The sequence below is a fragment of the Biomphalaria glabrata genome, chromosome 13, assembly GCF_947242115.1.
Source record: "Biomphalaria glabrata chromosome 13, xgBioGlab47.1, whole genome shotgun sequence".
In the NCBI taxonomy this organism is placed as follows: domain Eukaryota; kingdom Metazoa; phylum Mollusca; class Gastropoda; family Planorbidae; genus Biomphalaria; species Biomphalaria glabrata.
In genome coordinates, this window is record NC_074723.1 from 15,362,869 (window position 1) to 15,382,594 (window position 19,726).

A 19,726-nucleotide genomic window follows, 5' to 3' on the forward strand; every position below is an offset into this window, starting at 1 on the left:
TTCAAGTTCAGATGCCTGAATTTTTTCTCAGTCAATCCAGTATTTATTACTAACAGTCATTAATAGGAAAGTGTTTCAACAAACTGTGATAACTTCCTAAAACCCTCTATAGCCACAGAAATAGATGAGCATCTTTCTCATAGACTGCTAGGTCTCTAATGGATAGTCTATTTTCATTTAGACATATCAGTTTAAATCAGTAGTGATGAAATACTTCTAGACTAGATAACATCATATGGTAAAAATTCTATTAATGTATAAATGGCTTCTTTAATCAAAATTAAGAAATGTCTTTTTTTTTTTTTTACATAAAAAGTGACTTTTTACTCTGGAATGAAGTGATTTTGTTTTAATAAAAAACATACCTTAGCAATAATTTTTTTTAACAAAGCTAATTCAAGTTTTAAAATCAAATTTTCATTTAAAAAAACTTTCTATCCATTCAGAATTATGGTTCTTGAATGTGGTGAGATAATTGAGCTCAGCACACCTCAATGTTTACTCCAACAAGAAAATAGCTATTTCTTCAAGTTGATCAACTCCTCAAACCCTATTGTTTACTCCAACAAGAAAACAGCTATTTCTTCAAGTTGATCAACTCTTGACTTGATGATTGATGTCTCTAAACTTTTAATACTTGACGAGGCATTTAGAGGCCCAAAGAAAAACCCTTGTAGAAGACAGGCACAGAAGATGTATAGAAAACTTGAAAAGATACTAGGCAGACTACAACTTTGTCTGCATCAGATGTGGGAAAATATGCAGGTCACATCTGAGTTGGCGTGGTGATGGAAAACACTGCACTCATTCTTAATTTTGGCATCAAAGACATTTTCATTATTAGGTTTCAAGTTGTGTATGTGCTGGGGAATGAAGGTATATAAAAAACTGTACAAGTTTTATGATAAGTATAGTAGTTGTTCCAAATTTTACTATGTTTGTTTACTTTAAGTTACTGTAATTTTTATAATCCACAAGCTTGTTTTGGACATAAAGGAATATTTCTTTTAACATTATAGATGTAAACCAATATAATCAACACACTATTATAATCCTGAGTATAAATTATGTATGCTTATGGTTTGCAATTTACTTTAAATCCAAGTAAAATCATATATTTGTTTAAAACTAAATATATCTTACAATTAGACTACAGATATACATATTATGTTATCCAGATGAAATACATATATCCTTCAAAGTAGACTGTTTATCTATACTTTGAAAATTGTAACATTGAAGGCATGCATTAAAATGCCTTGTAAGTAATGTAAATTTTCTATAATTATAAGATTGTATTGCTTATTGTCATAACATAAGTATGTATTGTTTTTACTGTTAATGTTTTTTTAATCTATTATATATATTAGGTCGCAGATGGGGCTGCGTAGCCACAGGATATACTGCATTCCTCATTAATCTTTGGACTCGAAGATAATCCTTATTATTATTATTTCCCAGAAAAGCTGCATTCTATATATTAAAAGTATTTATTTTTAAAAATCTCACATATTCCTTATTTTTAAAGCACTTTTTTTCTTTTTCTCTATGTCTACTTATTTTTCATATGCCCTACATCAGTGATGCCCAACCTTATTCGGTCTGTGGGCCATTATAATTTTCGGGATTTGTGTCGCGGGCCATAACACCAAAAAGAAATAAAATATATACAATAAGCTATTTTTAATAGTTTTATTTATGGACCTACTTACATAAACTAATGTGAAGCATGAAGTTTATCCAAAACCATCTTCTGATTATCTGGCTGCATAGATGAAACGCCAAGTCGGAGCACTGAATCTATATGTTCATCTGTGAGGCGATTACGTAACATGGTTTTCGCCCGTTTCATCATTGAAAAAGTTTGTTCACACAAATAAGTGCTTGAAAACATTGTGATTATCCTTAGTGCTTGTTTTTGCAGATTTGGAAACGCTTCTGCAGGTAACATGGAGTAGAAGTCAATGGTCTGCAGCACTTAAAATTTGTCAAGCAGGGATGTCTGGCTTTGTAAGTCAATCAGTTCCAGTTCTAGATCTGTCGGAGCACTTGACACATCGGCAGCAAACGGATTTTCAAAAAAACGGATTTCATTTTTTAAATTCTGAAAATCCACAAATCTTTCACTGAAATTATTCATCAAGAGCCTCAGAAGTTGGATCATTCTTTCTTTAGGGAAAGACATATTTAGCTGCTTATCATTTTGTAGAGTGGTACAGGTTGGAAAGTGGTCAAGATGCACCTTTTTCGCCTGTTGAATGAAGAGTTGCAATTTTGTTTGGAAAGCACAATTTGTCTTTCCCTTGTAGTTTGGTGTTGAGTTCATTTAGATGTGATGTGATGTCGCATAAAATAGCCGAATCCCACAACCATGAGGGGTAGTTCAGTTGTGGCACTTGTTTTGATTTATCGGTCATAAATATTTCAATTTCGTGTCTCAAATCAAAAAAACTTTTAATACCTTTCCTCGCCTTACCAGCCCCCCCCACCCACCCCCTGCACTTCACTGGGAAATAGAACGTCTTCATATTCCGACTCTACTTCTGTCAGAAAATCTTTGAAAGTTCTGTGCTTCAACGCCTGTGATTTGATGAAATTTACAGTGTTGAGCACAATCATCATCATATGGTCCAGATTCAAAACCTTTCCACAGAGATTTTGTTGGTGAATGATGCAGTGAAGCCGCAGGGGTTCAGTTCCATTTAACTCAACAACTTTTTTAATAACTCTTGCTGCCATTCTGCTGTGACATCCAACCATATTTCAAGCGCCATCAGTACTCACTCCAATTAATTTATTCCAAGGAAGAGCAAGGTCCTCTATGATGGTTGACACTTCTTTGAACAGGTCTTCTCCAGTTGTAGTCCCATGCATGCTCCTCATAGCTGCTAATTCTTCTGTTATATCAAAATTGCTGTTTGTACCGCGAATAAATACCAAGAGTTGCGCAGTATCAGTTATGTCAGTGGATTCGTCAGCAGCAATAGAAAACATTTCGAATTCGGCTGCTCTGTCTTTTAATTGTGAATGAAGATTTACCCCCATATCTTCCACTCGCCTTGTACTTTGTCATGTGAGAAATGTTGACAGCTTCTACTGCATTCTTCTTTTCAGGACACATTTCTTCCATCACTGCTAGCAAGCACTTTTTTACACATTCGCCATCGGAAAAAATCTTCATCGCTCTACTTAAGATGTGAGCAACTCTGTAGCTGGCCCTTATCGCCGACTCATTTTCTTGTCTCTTTTTGTTAAATATTCTTGTCAATCCCCCAATCTCGAGTCGTAACTTGGCAATCTTGTCTTCGCGGCTCAAACCAAGAATGCCACCATATGTGTTTATGTGTTTGGCTTCATAATGCCTTTTAATGTTATGTTCTTAAAAAACAACCACATTTTCTTTACAAATCAAACATGTTGGCTTCCTATCATATTCAACAAAAAAGTGAAGATCTGTCCACTTTTCTTGAAAGTTTCTACATTCAGAGTCCACTTTTTGTATCTTAGGCTCTCCCATTTCATTAAATCACAAACGTTAAACACTACGGTACCAATTGCTTTGATATCAAAAGAACAAGACCCAAAACGATGCATCGATGATCTGTGTTGCACACACAAGGTGTCAAGGACACGGCTAGCTCAAGACAGTAGCGGAACTTTCCAAGAATTAAAAATAGCTGTCTAGTTTTATCGCCATTGAAAAAAAAAACACTTGTGTTCTTACAATAAAAAAAATATTTACTATGAATATTAAAATACCAAACATAAAGATGGAATTCATCAAAGAATGAGTGAGAATCCTAACTGAAAGAGAATATTTTTTCAACATTCTAATTTTTTAATTTAAAGAAAAAAATAATTATTATTTTTTTACATTTTTAAAATTTTTTTTTCTTTTTTTTTTTTACATTTTGTTCCAATGCTTTGGCGGGCCGGATAGAAGCACGTGCGGGCCGTAGTTTGGGCATCGCTGCCCTACATCATTTCCACTTCCTCTTAGACAAAACCAATCCTAATCTATTATATATTTGTAAGTTATCACTCATTGATCACAAAAAGATGTCTTAAACTGTCATACATATCCGCATCAAATTTTGTACACAGGTTCCTTTTACCTCCTAGATGCTCACTTAGAACATTTTTTTGACAGAATCGCAAACTTTGGACTGCTATTCCCAAAAAACCACAAGTTTTCTATCAAACCTTTGTATTTTCGATATTTCCAAAAAAAAAAGCTGCATTCTACATATAAAGCAGTAAAATAAATCACACAAAGTCTGTATTTTTAAAGCCATTTTTTTCCTTTTTCCCTTAGTCTTAGTCTATTCCTGTTTTAATATACTGCCTTACATTTTTGTTTTCTACCTTTTTTTTTAGCCAGAAAAGTGTTGTGCTTGTAAACAAAGGATGTTATCATCAGACTGATGGTATATTAAACTATATATACTTTCTGAACCTAGTTGTACTGCAGATTTTTTTAAAACGATTTGCATGTGTAAGATTATAAATTATGTTTCATAAACTTAAATCTGTCAACATATAATTATCAAACAATTGAGTATCATTGAAATAGTGGGTTGGGAAAAATACATCCCCTACAAGAGGAGGATGTTAGATGGTTTAATTTGAGACATAAAACTCAGGGACATCATCCGTTTCAGTAGAAAATAAAACAAACAATCCAGGCTTGCACTTAAACTCAGGGACAGAGAAGGGTCAACTATATAATCCATTGTGTTATCATTTTGTAAGCATTTAATCAGTAAACTTTGTATTTAGGCTACATTTTAGTATTGCATGTTGAAATGAATACATTGGAAACAATTAGAGCTCCATCTTGTAACGCATTTCTTCATTATTTGTCTGTTAGTTTAAATGTCACATTTTCATGAGATGTAGTCGTTTCAGACAGTTGTTGCCAATTTCAGAAAGAGGCGTGAGTGAGTGAGTGATATATTGTGTGATGACCTAATTGGACTTTGATTTTAAGCTTTGTCAAACCATAGACAGACATAACATACAATACTAGGAGCAACTTTTGGATGTGTAGAAACTTCCAGATTGAAGGCAGTAGTTCAAGAAGGTGGTTGAGTCACATCTTAATGAAAATTGAATTAGTTACAAATTTAGTTACCAGGATGCTCTGTGCACCTAAGGACAAGAAGTGTAGATATGTGTACACAGTGCCATTGAAAAAATATTCAGGTGGGGGTTATGTCTATCTATATCCTTTTTATGCATGAAGCTGCTTGGACATGACCACCATGTTGCACAGCTCAGAACAGACTCAAATATAAAATATAGAATTATCACAAGCATATTTGTTTTGTTTTATCTCTTTCAAAAAAAAAAAGGGGGGGGGGGTCCTCCTTCTTAGATAGACAGAAAAGTAAACTATGGAGAATGTCCCCAGATCCCAAAGATAGCACAGTGGAAAATTGCACATTAAGACTGGACACACTAAATTTTAGTTCATAGCCCACGAGATACAAATATCAAGAGGAACATTAGAAATAGTTTTGTTGCCATTTTTCTCAAGTTGTGACTTGACCACCGACTTGATCTTGATGTATTTTTGTAAACAGAAATGTATGGGTCATTTTAATAGTGCGAATTAAAGAACAATCAACGTTATTCTTATTTCGTCAAATGTCTAGTTGACTTTTTGCTATATCCTTTGTTGTCATATATTTTACTTTTTGTTTCCAATATTTACTGAAGATGATTTATCTTTGCCTGTTTATGTTTGCCTGCAATAATCAAAGGTTTGAAAATAAAAGGAGAGACAATCCTGAAAGCAATGATTGACTGATACATAAGAAATGTTTGCTTTTATGCCCTTATGTAGCTCCGAATAATGTGATAAGGTACAACTGTTCTTTCTATTTACTATATACATTTGAAATGGAACATAGATCAGAAGTGTTAAATTAACTTGAATTTGAATTGAATGACTGAGTTTTTCCCATACAGCTAAGTAACAGCTACTTGCATTCAGAATACAGATTAGGCTCGAAATATGTACAGCTGACTACACAACATAGGCCTACATAATTCGATGACATTGTATGAGCTGCCTGGTGGTGCGGTATGCGCGCTGGACCGTCGTTCGGGTTCTTACCCTGCCCTCTGCCATCTCCCGTGGTCCTGTGGGAGGTTTGGACAAGGAAGTAAATTCTCTTCAACTCTGAAGGAACCTCCGAAACACGTAAAACATTTGACAAACAAACACGTGTTGACAGACTGGCATTTTAGTTTGCCAAAATAATAAGATGATAGAGGAGTGTTGTACCTGTCAATTTTAACTTTTAATTTAAAAGAATGATGACAACAATCGGATTAATAGCCTCCAAATAAAACTATGATACATTTACCCCACTTCCCAATGTTTAAAGAAAAATCATCTTTGAAAAAGTACATGAGACCATGGAACTATACTAATGGAACACCAGCTTCGAGATTTTATGATCAGAGTGCCGTCGCGCATCATTTTCGCGCACCATACCAATTTGAAAAATCGATGAGGATGCCAAAGAAGAAATTTACTCCGAGAGCCACTTGGATTGACCTTCATTGAGAGTAAAACTTCCCCACACTATATTTTATTAGATCTGTAAAAACTTTATCCATTTTCTGACTATCTGATAAAATAGATACAATTTCCCTGAATAATGGATCGTCACAAAAGATTTTTTTTTAAGGCCACTTCGTTAAAATAGGTGTTTCCAGTACTTCCTCATTTGGGTATTTTACACAAAATCTGGAATTTTTTTTATGTACATGTCATTTTTATCATCTGTCCCGCGCAACAAAACCATCCACTTTTCCCGGTCACCAATGTTCTTAACAAGATATCAAGAGAGAGAGGCTGGTCCATTATTTGCGTAGTCCAGCCAGCTTTTTTTTTTTTTTGACAACCTTTTTTTCGTTCTCTCTCATGAAGGATATGTTTTGAAAATTAGTCTTACAAAATACAATTCCAAACCAACCCATGCAGTTATCGTCTTTTCACAGTTTTGAGGAGTCATCCTTTTTGCTAGCCAGAGTGTTAATTGGCAAAAGTGAAAAAATTCATTTTGTTTAATTTTTTAAAGTAAATATTCATAACTATATCTTTTATATAATAATATATTTTTAAAATAATAATCTTGTATATAGACATGCTTTAATAGATCTAATAAATGATTAACTCGGACCTACCAATATGGGTATATAAATACTTATATCTGGGTATTTAAAATTTTGAATGCGAATTTTTAAAAAACCGAACTTATATTGATCTAGATTCTAGATCTCTTGTATAATATCTAGAATAATATAGATCTACAACACCTAGACTAAAGTTAAAGACTAAGGTCTAGATTTATTTAACGTTTAAAAAAAAATAATCAATAGATCTAATATAGACAGTCATGAGATCCACTCTATTTTATCTAGATGTAGACCATACATGAGATTAATAATTGTCAATATGAATATTTATAGATCTACTCTAGTCTAGAGTTTAGTAGAGTCTAGATCTATCGATCATCTAGACCTAGAATCTAGTCTGTCTATAGCTATAGTAGGCTATACTTATACTTACTATTATACACTTTTACAGTATATGAGTATACTCATACGAGTCATACTGGCTATACTATAGTATAGACACTATAGTTAGTATTAAGTATAGTTAATACTTTTTAATAGTAGATCTATAATCTATCAATTCTATCTAAATCTAGACTTCACTTTCACATCACATTCACACGATTATTGATACAGACAGTGAATGAAACGAATGCAGTGGTTATACTGATTATACTTAAAGTGACGATACTACTTACAGATCTACCAGTTGATAAACATCATCATCATAGATAATAATCTACATCTATAATCATAGTGCCCTTTATTTAGTCAATATAGTCAAGTCAAGATAGTGGAACGTAAACTCCAGGGTTTAATACAATAAAGTATGAGTCTATGAGTTAGTATAAGATCTAATTATTTTGTTACTTTGTATGTGACAGTAATTAAAATAATTAATTAATATCATCAGCCATATCATTTTAAATATTTAAAAAGTAGACATAGATTTTTATTATATTATAAATAGATAGATTAGATCTACATATAATTTTACAAACTTTAGAAATGATTGATTTTATTTTTTATTGATAAGCCTTCTAGACTAGATTGTCTAGATCTAGCATCTCTAGTTAGACTCTAACATGTAGATTGTAGATCTTTGAATTGGATTGATATTCACCTTCAAGTCCTAAATTGTCTCTAAAGTCTGTAGCTGATTTGAGAGGCCCAACGAGGCGAGTCTATTAGTACTATGTCTCTTGATCTATCTAGTAGGCCTACTAAGCTAGTGCATTAGCCATAGTGTAGTCAAATCTTTACAACTAGTCTTCTATATCTAAGCTTCTCGATTAATTAGATCTAGATCCAGTTTAGATTTAGAATATATAAAAGTTTTTACTACCTAAAATACTAAATCTACTGATCTAAATTCTAGATATATAGATCCAGTTCAGATTAGGATATAAAAATATTCCACTATAGCTAAAATTCTAAATCTACTGATCTATACTTAATATGTTAGATATTATATGACATCTACAAAAATTATTATTAAGATATAATTATAGATTCTAGACTAGTTATATATGTACATAAAATATATAAATAAAAGATACAATTTATGCAGGCCTAGATCCCATAAATTTATAATTGATCCAGATCTATCAGTAAAAGTTACCTTCGATTGGCAGTTTTACCCAATCTAATCTATACAAGACAATTTATAATCCATGCCTTGCCTACACCCCATATATATTAAATAATAGTTTCCATTCCATGCCATACCCAGACCCATGAGTTCATGAAATAATAAATGATGTGGTGTCAAGTTGGATCTATCCCCTGAAATTCAGTGCTTTAATTTAAAACTCACATATCTAGTTAATTATTTGCTATGACACTCTGATAAACTTGGACTTGTGTGATACATATGTTTCTTATCAGATTTAATTAATGAAGTTTTGGTGCATTTTAACCAGTAATAAGGCTACAAAAGTAGCATCAGGTGTATTCTAACCATTGGTATTTTTCCTGGCAACATTTCTATTCTAGTCTGTGATAAATTATAAATAAAAAAAAATGTTTGTAATGTTTCAGTTATTAACAAGTAGAACCATGGCAACCAGTTCTGATGATGTCCCAGAATGGCTCAAGGATCATACTTATACTATTTCTACTCTCTGGGCATCCATTCAATATTTAATGTAAGTACTACTATACAATTTTTATTTTAGTTATCTAATGGATGTTTTATGAATTGTGTGATTTTCATGGTCAAGCAACATCCAATTATCTGGGATGGAATTTAACATTTTTCTCTAGTTTTTTTTTTTATTTATAACACTCTTAAGCACATTCATCTTTCATGAATGCCTAATATACCTTGGCTGTTGTGCAGGCCATTCCTTTACAATAAACTGTTAGATGAAATTAGGCAAAATTGTCTGATAATTTGTATGTTTGATACAACAATGTTTTCAATTTAATAATATTATTTTTTAATTTTAATGTTTTCAAAAGAAATTAACCAATATGCCTAATTGTATAATTACAGTTATGTTTGGAAATGCAAGAAAAAGGCATGCATTCCTGAAAAGTCAATGATTGCACCTCTTAAAGGTAAGGTACTGCAATTTTTCCCATGTACTTTTCTCATAAGCTGAAGTACTTGTATTTTTGAAAAACTAGTTTTCCATGAAAATGTAAATCATAATATATGTTATAGTTGCTTTTAGATTAGTTCAATGTGCATCAAATTAACTGAACATCTGCCTTCACCTATAGTAATAATTCATAACTATTAAGGTCAGGGCCATGTCCACACATTAACGCAGTAGCTCCTTTTAGGTACAGACTATTTTTAGAATGGCAAAATTATATAACTATAATTAATAACATATATACGTTTAGCATGGTCAACACATATGTCACACATATTTTTTAATTTTTTTAAAAATCCTTTTATTTATTTTTATAACTAGATAACTTTCTGTTATGAGAAAAGATGAGATTCTTGGACTCCTGCATAGCACCACCAGAAAGGAAAATCCCATCATGTTGCAAAATAAAAGTCTTGGACCAATTTTAATTTAAGATATATATATTATACTGTAAGCTGTATACATATTTATGTATATCCTGTCATTCAGCCAACAGGTTTGGATTTAGTATTTCTTTAAATCTGTTTGATATTGTACTTGAAAACTATTAATCTGAGCCGCATTAAAACAAGAGGGAGTGCAGTGGATGAGTGGTAAGGGAAATTTTACTTTTTTAAAATTAAAATAAGAATCTAACAAAAGTAAACATATAAAATATGGTGCATTCTCCTTAAAACTAAAACCTGGTGCAAAGGTTTAAAATGTTGGCAAAAAAAAAAGCAACATCAATTAAATATTTTTAATTCCCTTTGCAAAACTTACTGAGAAGAACATGCATGTTGTTCCCTCATAAGTTTCTTGACAGAGGAAATCTTGTTTATATTAGATTTGAATTAAGCAAATTAAGAAAAAAATTATAATCATTATTTCAAATGGTTGTATCTAAACCTTATGAATTATTTTTCAGTTATAAGTATATTGAAATGAATGGATAATCATGAAATTGTTAAATAATTGCTGCTATCATTCCATTGACTAAAGAACCATAATTTTTTTTAAAATTAATTTCAAAATTAATTAATTAATTTTCAAGCAGAGTTCACATAGATCTTGAGTGAAATTTTTCTTTTTTTGACTAATGCTTCAATTTTATTGTATCATTAGTTTTTTATTTTTATTACCCAGAATATTTTAAAAATGAGTACACTATTTTCATGTAATAATGTAACTTGGTATTCACACATCAAAATACGCTATAATCTTTAGGCCATATAGATTTGTATAAATATAAATTAACTTGCTTAAATACATTGTAAATGTATATTGTTTGGATAAGAATAAAGTTTTTCTGTAGACAATTATTGTTCAAGATTTGTTGATGCTCCTGCTTAATAAATTATATACACAGGTCATTAGTTTTAACACACTACTGACACAAGAAAAACTGGTCGCCCCCACTTCCATTACATAGATGTAATAAAACGTGACCTCAAATCAGTGAACATCAATACTGACAATTGGGAAGACATAGCTTTAGACCGCAACAGATGGAGAGACAGTGACCAAGAAAGCTATGGACAGTGAAAGTACATAGGTCTCAGCTCAGGAAGAAAAACGTACAATCCGAAAAACTGCCAGCTCCTTCCTACCACCGAAGCAAAAGCCACCTTAACCTGCGCTATCTGTGGACAGGAGTGTCTCTCCGAAATAGGGCTCCCCAACCACAGGAGGAAGTGTGCTCTGAGATGAAACCTTAGTCTTTCTATTTCTACGACTGAAGTAGGCCAATGATGATGATACAGGTCATTAGTTTTAACACGTCTGATAATAAATGACAGTACAAGTTATTGAATGAAAATTTGTCATTATTTCAGGTGCTTTAGGCCTACATCAATGTGAGGTACCAGTACTTTGATTGTGTCATATAACAATTTAAAGCAACATTTTGAAATGAATAGTGTGTAGAATTGACAGTAAATACATTTAAGTGATGGGCTGTGATCTGCATGAATTGAATTTGTGTTTTTGATCTTTACTTCAAGTAAATGTTAATGAACAATTAATTTTTAATGAATAAATAATTTAAAAATAAATACAAAGAAACCATAAACATCTACTTTATTTTAATAATTTTTTTTCATCAGAACAGAATTTCCAACTTTGCATTCTTAAAATAAAATATAATTTATTTAGAGTAGAGTCAGAACACAAAATCATAGTTTTGAAATTAAGTAAATTAAGCTAAGCTGTCATCTCTTATAAACATTTGTATATAGACTACACACAATTTAATTATTATTTTTCATCAAATTGCAGGAACTAGTACATGTACTTATGCATATTTGACAATAAAAAACCTTAGTCAATGAAATAGTAATACTAGTAAATGAGATAAAAGTAAACTAAATATCATCAATGCTATTGAAGCCACACTTGTTTCTTTTTATCTTGTTTGGTGGACTGCAATTAAAGTTGCTATTAATTTTACTGATTGTCTTAGCTGAAATGCCAGTGTCGTCTCTTTGAATCCTAAGCTTATTTTCTTGGTTACTGGAAGTCCAGATGTTTGGAGTTTCATTTTAAACACCTATATATTCCGAAACCTATTTGCCTAACATGTCATATGCACATAAAGAGGTACCACAGAAATGCTTTAAAGACAAGCTTAGGCGCCAACTTGCTTTAACTGATATAGAATAAGAGAGCACTTGGTTGCATACAGCTTCAGAGCGAGACAGCTGGAGGTCACTTACAAAGGTGTGGTATACACCAATGAAAATTAATTGCCGAGGGTAGACGGCAAAAAGAAAAAAAAACAACTGATTCTACCACAGGTGGACAATGGTTATGCCTGTGCTCAGTGTGGCATAATATGTAGGTCACAGCTGGGGCTGAGTAGCCACTGCAAACATAGCATTCCTCATAAGTCTTCGGAATCAAAGACAAGCCTATCATTTTTGTAGACTAGTTTGTAGCTTCTGTAAATGCATGAAATGCCGTCACAAATGACACAAGTCCTCCGTGAGTTTGATCATAGTTTGATGGATTATAAACATCTTACTTCTTTGCCTTATATTAAATGGTCCTTCTGTCTGTTCCACTAGGTTTATCTAAATATCATTGATGTATCGTAACATGTCATCAAAATAAAAACTAGAATCTCTGCAACTGGTTTACAAGTCAGAAGTCATCAATAACATTTGCCATTTAAAAAAAAAAAAACAATTTAGATTACTGATTAGTCAAGTTAGTGACTGATTATTCGATTCATTTTAGGCCTATAATTTTTTTTTATGTGAATATATAATGATCCTTTACACTTTGTGACTTTACTAGTAGATCTATACTTTGGAGTAGACTTGTTTGTTGAGCTAAAGTCGGAAGTACACATTGAATTTTACTGTGATCTAGTAATCATCTAGTCAAATGTAGTGATCTACTTGTACTAGATCTAGATCTAGAGTCTAGTAGTAGAGAGAGTAGGCCTATCTGTCATATCGTGATCAGTAGGTGGCTGAAGTTTTATAAATCTATTCCATGACAAAAACCCTGGCTAGATTTAGATCTAGTGGTCTAGACATCTAGATCTAACTAGAATTAAACTAGAAAACTGAATTAGAGAAGTAGCTTTCTGGATCTAGAAGTAGAATCTATATATTACTAATATTAGATCTAGTTGCGTCAAACGCTTAATTTTTGGTTGTTGTTTTTAATAAATGCACATAAAATACATTGTATTTTGGCAATAAAAATACCCAGTTGGTAGTCAAGTAATTCTAATAATTAATTAATGAATGACTCTATCAGTATTTGTTTTAGATCTATCAGATTCATATGACTTATTATTTATACTTATTTTATATCATTCGTCCAAGAAAATCTAGCTCTAGATCTATTTCATTTTAGATTAGGCTATAGTTGTTTTGTTTTTTGTTTTTTTTTGTCATTTTATTTAGGCTACAATATTATCAAGATTAACTTTTTCTTTGTTTCCCACGAGACGTGTATGACTATAGCCTAGTCCTTTCGATAATAAAAAAAAAAAACGATTAGAAATGCGTAGCTTGGAGTGTCAAAACTGTATTAGGCCTCCTATTTTTATTTCGTGCAATTTAGTATATCGTAACAAATACGCATTTAGCGGAACGGTAGACAGGTCTTCATCCAGATTTAGTGTAAATAAACCAAACACAGAAACACTGAAAGATTGTATTTTCGGAATTTAGATTCTAATTTTTGGAAAATAAGTGGCATTTTATAGGGTGATCGAAAAAAATAACTTTTGTGACGATCTCTTATTCAGGGAAATTGTATCTATTTTATCAGATAGTCAGAAAATGGATAAAGTTTTTACAGATCTAATAAAATATAGTGTGGGGAAGTTTTACTCTCAATGAAGGTCAATCCAAGTGGCTCTCGGAGTAAATTTCTTCTTTGGCATCCTCATCGATTTTTCAAATTGGTATGGTGCGCGAAAAAAGATGCGCGACGGCACTTCGACTCTCTTTGTCTTTGTAAAAAACTCGAAGCTGGTGTTCCATTAGTATAGTTCCATGATGAGACTATGAGCATGGTAAATTTTCATGGTAAATTTTTAAGTCTGCCTCCACAGGAATGCGAAAACTGCCTTGTAACCAAGTACTTACTAGTGCTATATATGAATTCCCCCCCCCCCTTTATTGTTTTTGTCTAACATTTGCTAATGCTTAAAAACAGCCACCAAGGTAGAGTATTTCAACTGAACTAGTACTTGTGGACATAAAACATAATTACGGAAATTGCGATAGGCCTCTAAGAATGTCAGTTATTTATTGTTTAGGTATAGACTGAAAGGGCTTTTAATAAATTGCATAGTTTTTTTTTCGCTGTCTCTTTTTAAAAACTTCATTCGGGGCCTCTAAAATCACTTCGAAGGCCGACCCTGGCATCTTGTAAGAACCACTGGGCGTTTTGGATTAAGAGCAACTAACATAATAATCTCGGTGAGTAACGAGGCTATAATCTCACTGAAGCTAACATCTTATTCCCACACACACCACCCAGAACAACTACGTGGCACGCACAGCCAGATCGACTCATATTCTGTTCCTTTAAGGTTCAAATCTAGCACCAACAAAGCTAATTAAACAAGAACTTCCCCTGGAGCTTACATACACAGTGACTTTAACATGGTCTTCATTAATGTGAAATAGAAAATTTTAAAAATCGCAAGCCTAGGAACCCATGCATTAAATACGATATTGTTAAAATTAATTAGCACCCAAACTTTGTTGAAGTCACCGTGGTGGGATATCTGCAGCTTCTAACCTAATAAGTCTACAGGAGGACATTGGCTCACTTGCGGATATCATATATTTCAATATTTCACAAGTCAACCTCTGAGACCCTGGTGAAAAATGCAATGGAAAATTAAGTCTGGTAAAAAAATAATTGGCATCATTATGTGATGCAAGAACCAAAAAAAGATTTAAAAAAATGTAACACCTTGCTGGCAGAAGAATACTGTAAAGGAAAGTGGATCGGTGACCAATACTCTCCGAAGAACAGGCAAGCTTCATGGAAGGTAGAAGCACTTTTGAAGAAATATTTAACACTAGTCAACCCACGGCATAGCATACGCCGCTATTTAGTGACGGGTGAACACAGTTGTCCAAATGGGGTGGGTTTGGGCAAACGACTGTGAGTGAATGAAAAGAAGGAACTCTGGAGAGTGCAACATACAATTGCCCATGACTGAAAACAGGTTTTGGAAGATACAGGCATATCTTTTTGAACGTTTGGCCTTGTGCTTTATTAATTGTCATGGCAAAGGCTAATCTAACAGAGAATTGTCTGCGCGTAAAGGTAAAAGGCAAATTTGAATCTGATGAGGTCAGGGATATCCGGGTAATAAGGACAGTTTATGAGGTAGCAGCTGCGATAGTTTTACACTCGGTGCGGTGAATGCAATTGTTAATAGCAGGGATATGGAGAGACGTTGACCCGGATTGTAAACTCGAGGAGGGTCATGCGGACGTTCTTAGAAGTGAATAGTGATGGTAGCGGGAAGTATTTGAGACATCGCCACAATTCAGTCTCGCCACCATAAACGCCGGAAGCATTCATGTAGGCTGCGTATTGTCAAGCAGAGTGTATGACTGTGCTTCCGTGAGTAAGAACAACGGAGAGGGCGTCGCCATAGTTATCCCAATTTTCGCAACAAAAGCTTACAGCCATCTTGCGAAGTTCGAGAGCAACAGTTTCACCGATGACATTTTTCCAGAAATATGCGACTGATAGAAATAAACAGTTACCCGATGCAGGAATTTCGACTACATTGAAAGACCTGTTGACTCCACAAAATATAATTGAAGCGGTGGCCATGGTTAGGAAACTATGGGCAATACGAAGGGGCAAAATCAAAACAAAGCTGCAGAAAAAACATGCAACTATTTTAATGACACCAGATATTGACGTGTGTAAAAAATACATGCATACATGTAGTCATATATAGAATGCATAAAGAGAAATATTACTTGTTCTCCCCCCCCCCCTCTTTTTTTTTCTGAGCCGTGCTCTCTGACGCCGCGAAAATTACGTGGGGTAACTCTAGTCCTAGTAACGCATGGTTGGGCCATGGGTGTCACTCGGAGCGCCCCGCACCCCCCTAGTGACGCCACTGTTTATTAGTGTTTATTTATTTAATTATTAGCTATTTCAAATGACGAGTAACAAAACAGTACACATTCTACTACACTTATACTCCCTTTACTGCTATATTACTACGTATCTGCAAGGTCCTTGGTCATGGAGTATGCCCAATGCCGTCCCTGCCCGCTTTCCTTCCCTTCCGTCCTGCAGGACGTCTGCGTTAGGACGTCATTTTCGAAAGACCATCAAAGCGCAACCATACTATGACGTATTTGTCACCTAAATGACGTATTATTGTATATCCCAAACACCTCACATTAAATAGTCCATTTGTTAACTCTTTATCTGACAGAATTGTTCATTTTTCACATGTGTACATTGTACCATGTTATGATTAAACTTAAATAACATTTTTGTTTGTAATCAGAAAACATTAATTTTGGTACAGAATTATAGGAGGATGCATGCTCTTTTTATAGAACACAAATTAAAGTTTATAAAACCAAAAATTAATTTAATTTAATTAGGAGAGAAAGAGTTAAATTCATCAAGGTCGTTCATTCTTCATGGTAATGTGTAAGATGCTGAGTGATAGTTAGCAGGTCTGGGGGACTCTAGTGATCCGATTGCATTTCTTACAACAACCCAATGGCATAAATACCCAACAGTCGTTTAAGTTAAAGATGAAACTTTTGAACGTAATGAGTCATCTGTCAAGAGTTTTGTAACGGCTGTTTCGTAATGTTTAATATTAGTGTCAACGTGTGTGCGTGTCAAGTAGTTTCTTTGGTCACACATTCACTTTATGCGAATGAAGCTTTGAAATGGATTAATTATTTAACCATAATTTTTTTGTTCAACAATTGTGACTCTATATTTGGTCGTCGTCCATGTTAGCGATGCTTATTGTTAGCATCGAGAGTGTAAGAAATAGATACATTGACAGACACATAGATAGATAGATAGCCTATAAAAATATATTATGTAAACGTATAAATAAAGATATATTACAATGTTCTGAATAATTGTATCAACAGCTTGCTAGTTAGGCCTATATACCTTTTGTTCAGCGTTTATACAACACTAGTCGACCGGCGGCGTAGCATACGCCGATATTTTGCAGGGCCGGTTTAGTTGACCGCAGTGGGCTCCGCCCTTGTACGACCGCAGTGGGCCCGCGCTAATTCTAGGTGTATACATTATTAAATTAAACCATTGTATAACTTATAACAGATTTCCCGCGGCCTCCTGTCAATTTACCAGGAGCTCCTGAAAATCTCCTGAAATTGCAAAATATACGAAAAAGTCCTGGAAATATCTGGAAATTATTAAAATCTTTAGAAAACTCATACGAATCTGAAATATATATACACAAATTTTAATTTTGGGGTGTCATTCAATAAGGAAAATGCCAATCCTACGCGCGATAAAAAAAAAACGGCATTATTCCGTAATTTTGGAATCTGAAGAAAGAAGCTTCTCGCGCCTCAAACTAACGAAGAATTACTTGAGGTCAACAATTCTCATAGATAGATTGAAACATTTGATAATTCTTGCTATTGATCTTGATCTATGTAGGAAATAGAATTTGTATGATATACTGTATGACTTCGCTACATGCAAAGCTTGTAAAGTTCGTGGGATAACTCTATCCGCAGAAATAAGAGAGTGATCTTTCCTTTACTTCTTGTTTACACTGTTGAGGGAAGAAGAGAATTATATATATAGATTTTTTGCCCTTTGATTCAACCTTGTCAGTGACTGTCTCCCCACCCCCACTCCTTTTGTTCAACTGTGTCAATGAATGTCACCCCACACCTTTTGTTAGACCTTGTCAGTGAATGTCTCCCCACCCCTTTTGTTCAACCTTGTCAGTGACTGTCTCCCCACCCCTTTTGTTCAAGCTTGTCAGTGACTGTCTCCCCACCCATTTTGTTCAACCTTGTCAGTGACTGTCTCCCCACCCCTTTTGTTCAACCTTGTCAGTGACTGTCTCCCCACCCCTTTTGTTCAACCTTGTCAGTGACTGTCTCCCCACCCCTTTTTTTAGCACAATGTTTTTGTTTGTTATTTTTAGTTATTTTCCAAACAATGCTGATCAATGTCGTCAACTTCATATTTATTGTTATAAGGCATTATTTTAATAATATTATATAAATATAGTTATCATTGTCACGACATTGTCGATCTTTTCGGGAATTTAAGCTTACTTACAAGTATTTTAGAGTTTACGGCTTTGGCTTGGCCGCTCTGTAAAAACTTTATAATTTGACTTATATGTCAAGTCTGTGGCCATTACACGCGAATATGCAACCCACCACGCCGTTCTTAGCGTTGTGGCCATTCTCCCAAGAGATACGCGGCAATAGTGGTTCTAGAAATATGAAGTGGCTCCCTCAAAGTACACAGCCGTCGTAGGCAATGTGAGTCAGTGCAATCTTTGTTCATTAGCGGATCCAGAACTTTGGAGGGGGGGGGGCGATTTTTTTCCAAGCCCTAACCCTAACGCCCAGTAAACCCTAACCCTATACATAAAAGTGCGTACAGCATATATAATTTTTTTTTAAACAAATGTATTGCTTAGTTATATTAGTTCTGTTATATTTACTACTACAATTACACACAAAAAAAAGTTTACTTTTATTTTTAAAGAGAAAAAATCTATTTAATATGTATATAAGTGGGCATAATTTAAAACAACAATTAATTAGTAATTTTTCATATTGTCGCGTAAATTGCATCGCGGCACTATCCATTCAAAACACCCAACTAAAAGAATTTTTTTCCTTGAGGCTTTGAATAAGAGATTGACCCCCTTTACAAAACAATTAAATCAATTAGGTAATCATTTATGACATCAGTTAGGCCAGGATCACATCTAACTTCACCTTCACCTATCCCTTGGTCTGCTGGACCATTGGGGCACCACATAAGATCGGTCAACCTTCTTTCTCCATTCTTCTCTGACATTTGCCTTTGACAGAATTTCATTCTGGTATTCTTTTGGAAATTTTTGAAACCTGCCTTGTTACCTGACTGCATGGATCACTTCGGGGGCTGATTTTGACTTTGTGTTTCCACACAGACTGTCTTTGTAACCTAGTTTAATCTTGAACTGCGTTAATCCTCTAATACTCTCCTATACATTATTTACAAATCAATTTTTGATCTGAAGAGTTCCCCAATCATTTATTCCAGTGGCTTTAAGAGTGTATATGTGGGGCGGTGGTGGAGGTTCTTTATAAGCGTAACACCAGATTCACGTTACAGCAGTAAGTGGAAATTCGCGACATTAGACCTACTCACTTCTTTATATCTTATGCTGAGCTTGAATTTCAGAAATGGTTGAGAACCACTGCCCACTAACTCACGTGACAGGGAAACCCTCACCGTCTATATTAATGTCACGAGTTCTGTCTAGG

General features: G+C 33.9%; 1 protein-coding gene and 1 long non-coding RNA gene across 6 annotated transcripts in view; both read left to right on the forward strand.

Moving 5' to 3' along the window:
* LOC106057451 (multidrug resistance-associated protein 1-like) overlaps positions 1 to 5,650 on the forward strand; it is a 56,625-nt gene extending 50,975 nt beyond the window's left edge. For both annotated transcript variants that reach the window (XM_056007994.1, XM_056007995.1), the window contains exon 33: positions 447 to 5,650. In XM_056007994.1, coding sequence (XP_055863969.1) covers positions 447 to 594 — 148 coding nt within the window. In that variant the 3' untranslated portion in view covers positions 595 to 5,650. The remainder of the gene's footprint in view (positions 1 to 446) is intronic.
* A 1,618-nt stretch (positions 5,651 to 7,268) lies between these two features.
* LOC129922519 (uncharacterized) lies at positions 7,269 to 11,032 on the forward strand. 4 transcript variants are annotated; one of them, XR_008774531.1, is made up of 5 exons: positions 7,269 to 7,355; positions 7,728 to 7,958; positions 9,172 to 9,278; positions 9,629 to 9,693; positions 10,056 to 11,032. It is a non-coding gene; the product is annotated as an uncharacterized LOC129922519 (long non-coding RNA). The 4 variants fall into 4 exon arrangements; XR_008774532.1 differs by lacking the exon at positions 7,728 to 7,958; XR_008774530.1 differs by lacking the exon at positions 7,269 to 7,355 and having other exon boundaries at positions 7,368 to 7,958.
* The last annotated feature ends 8,694 nt before the right edge of the window (positions 11,033 to 19,726 follow it).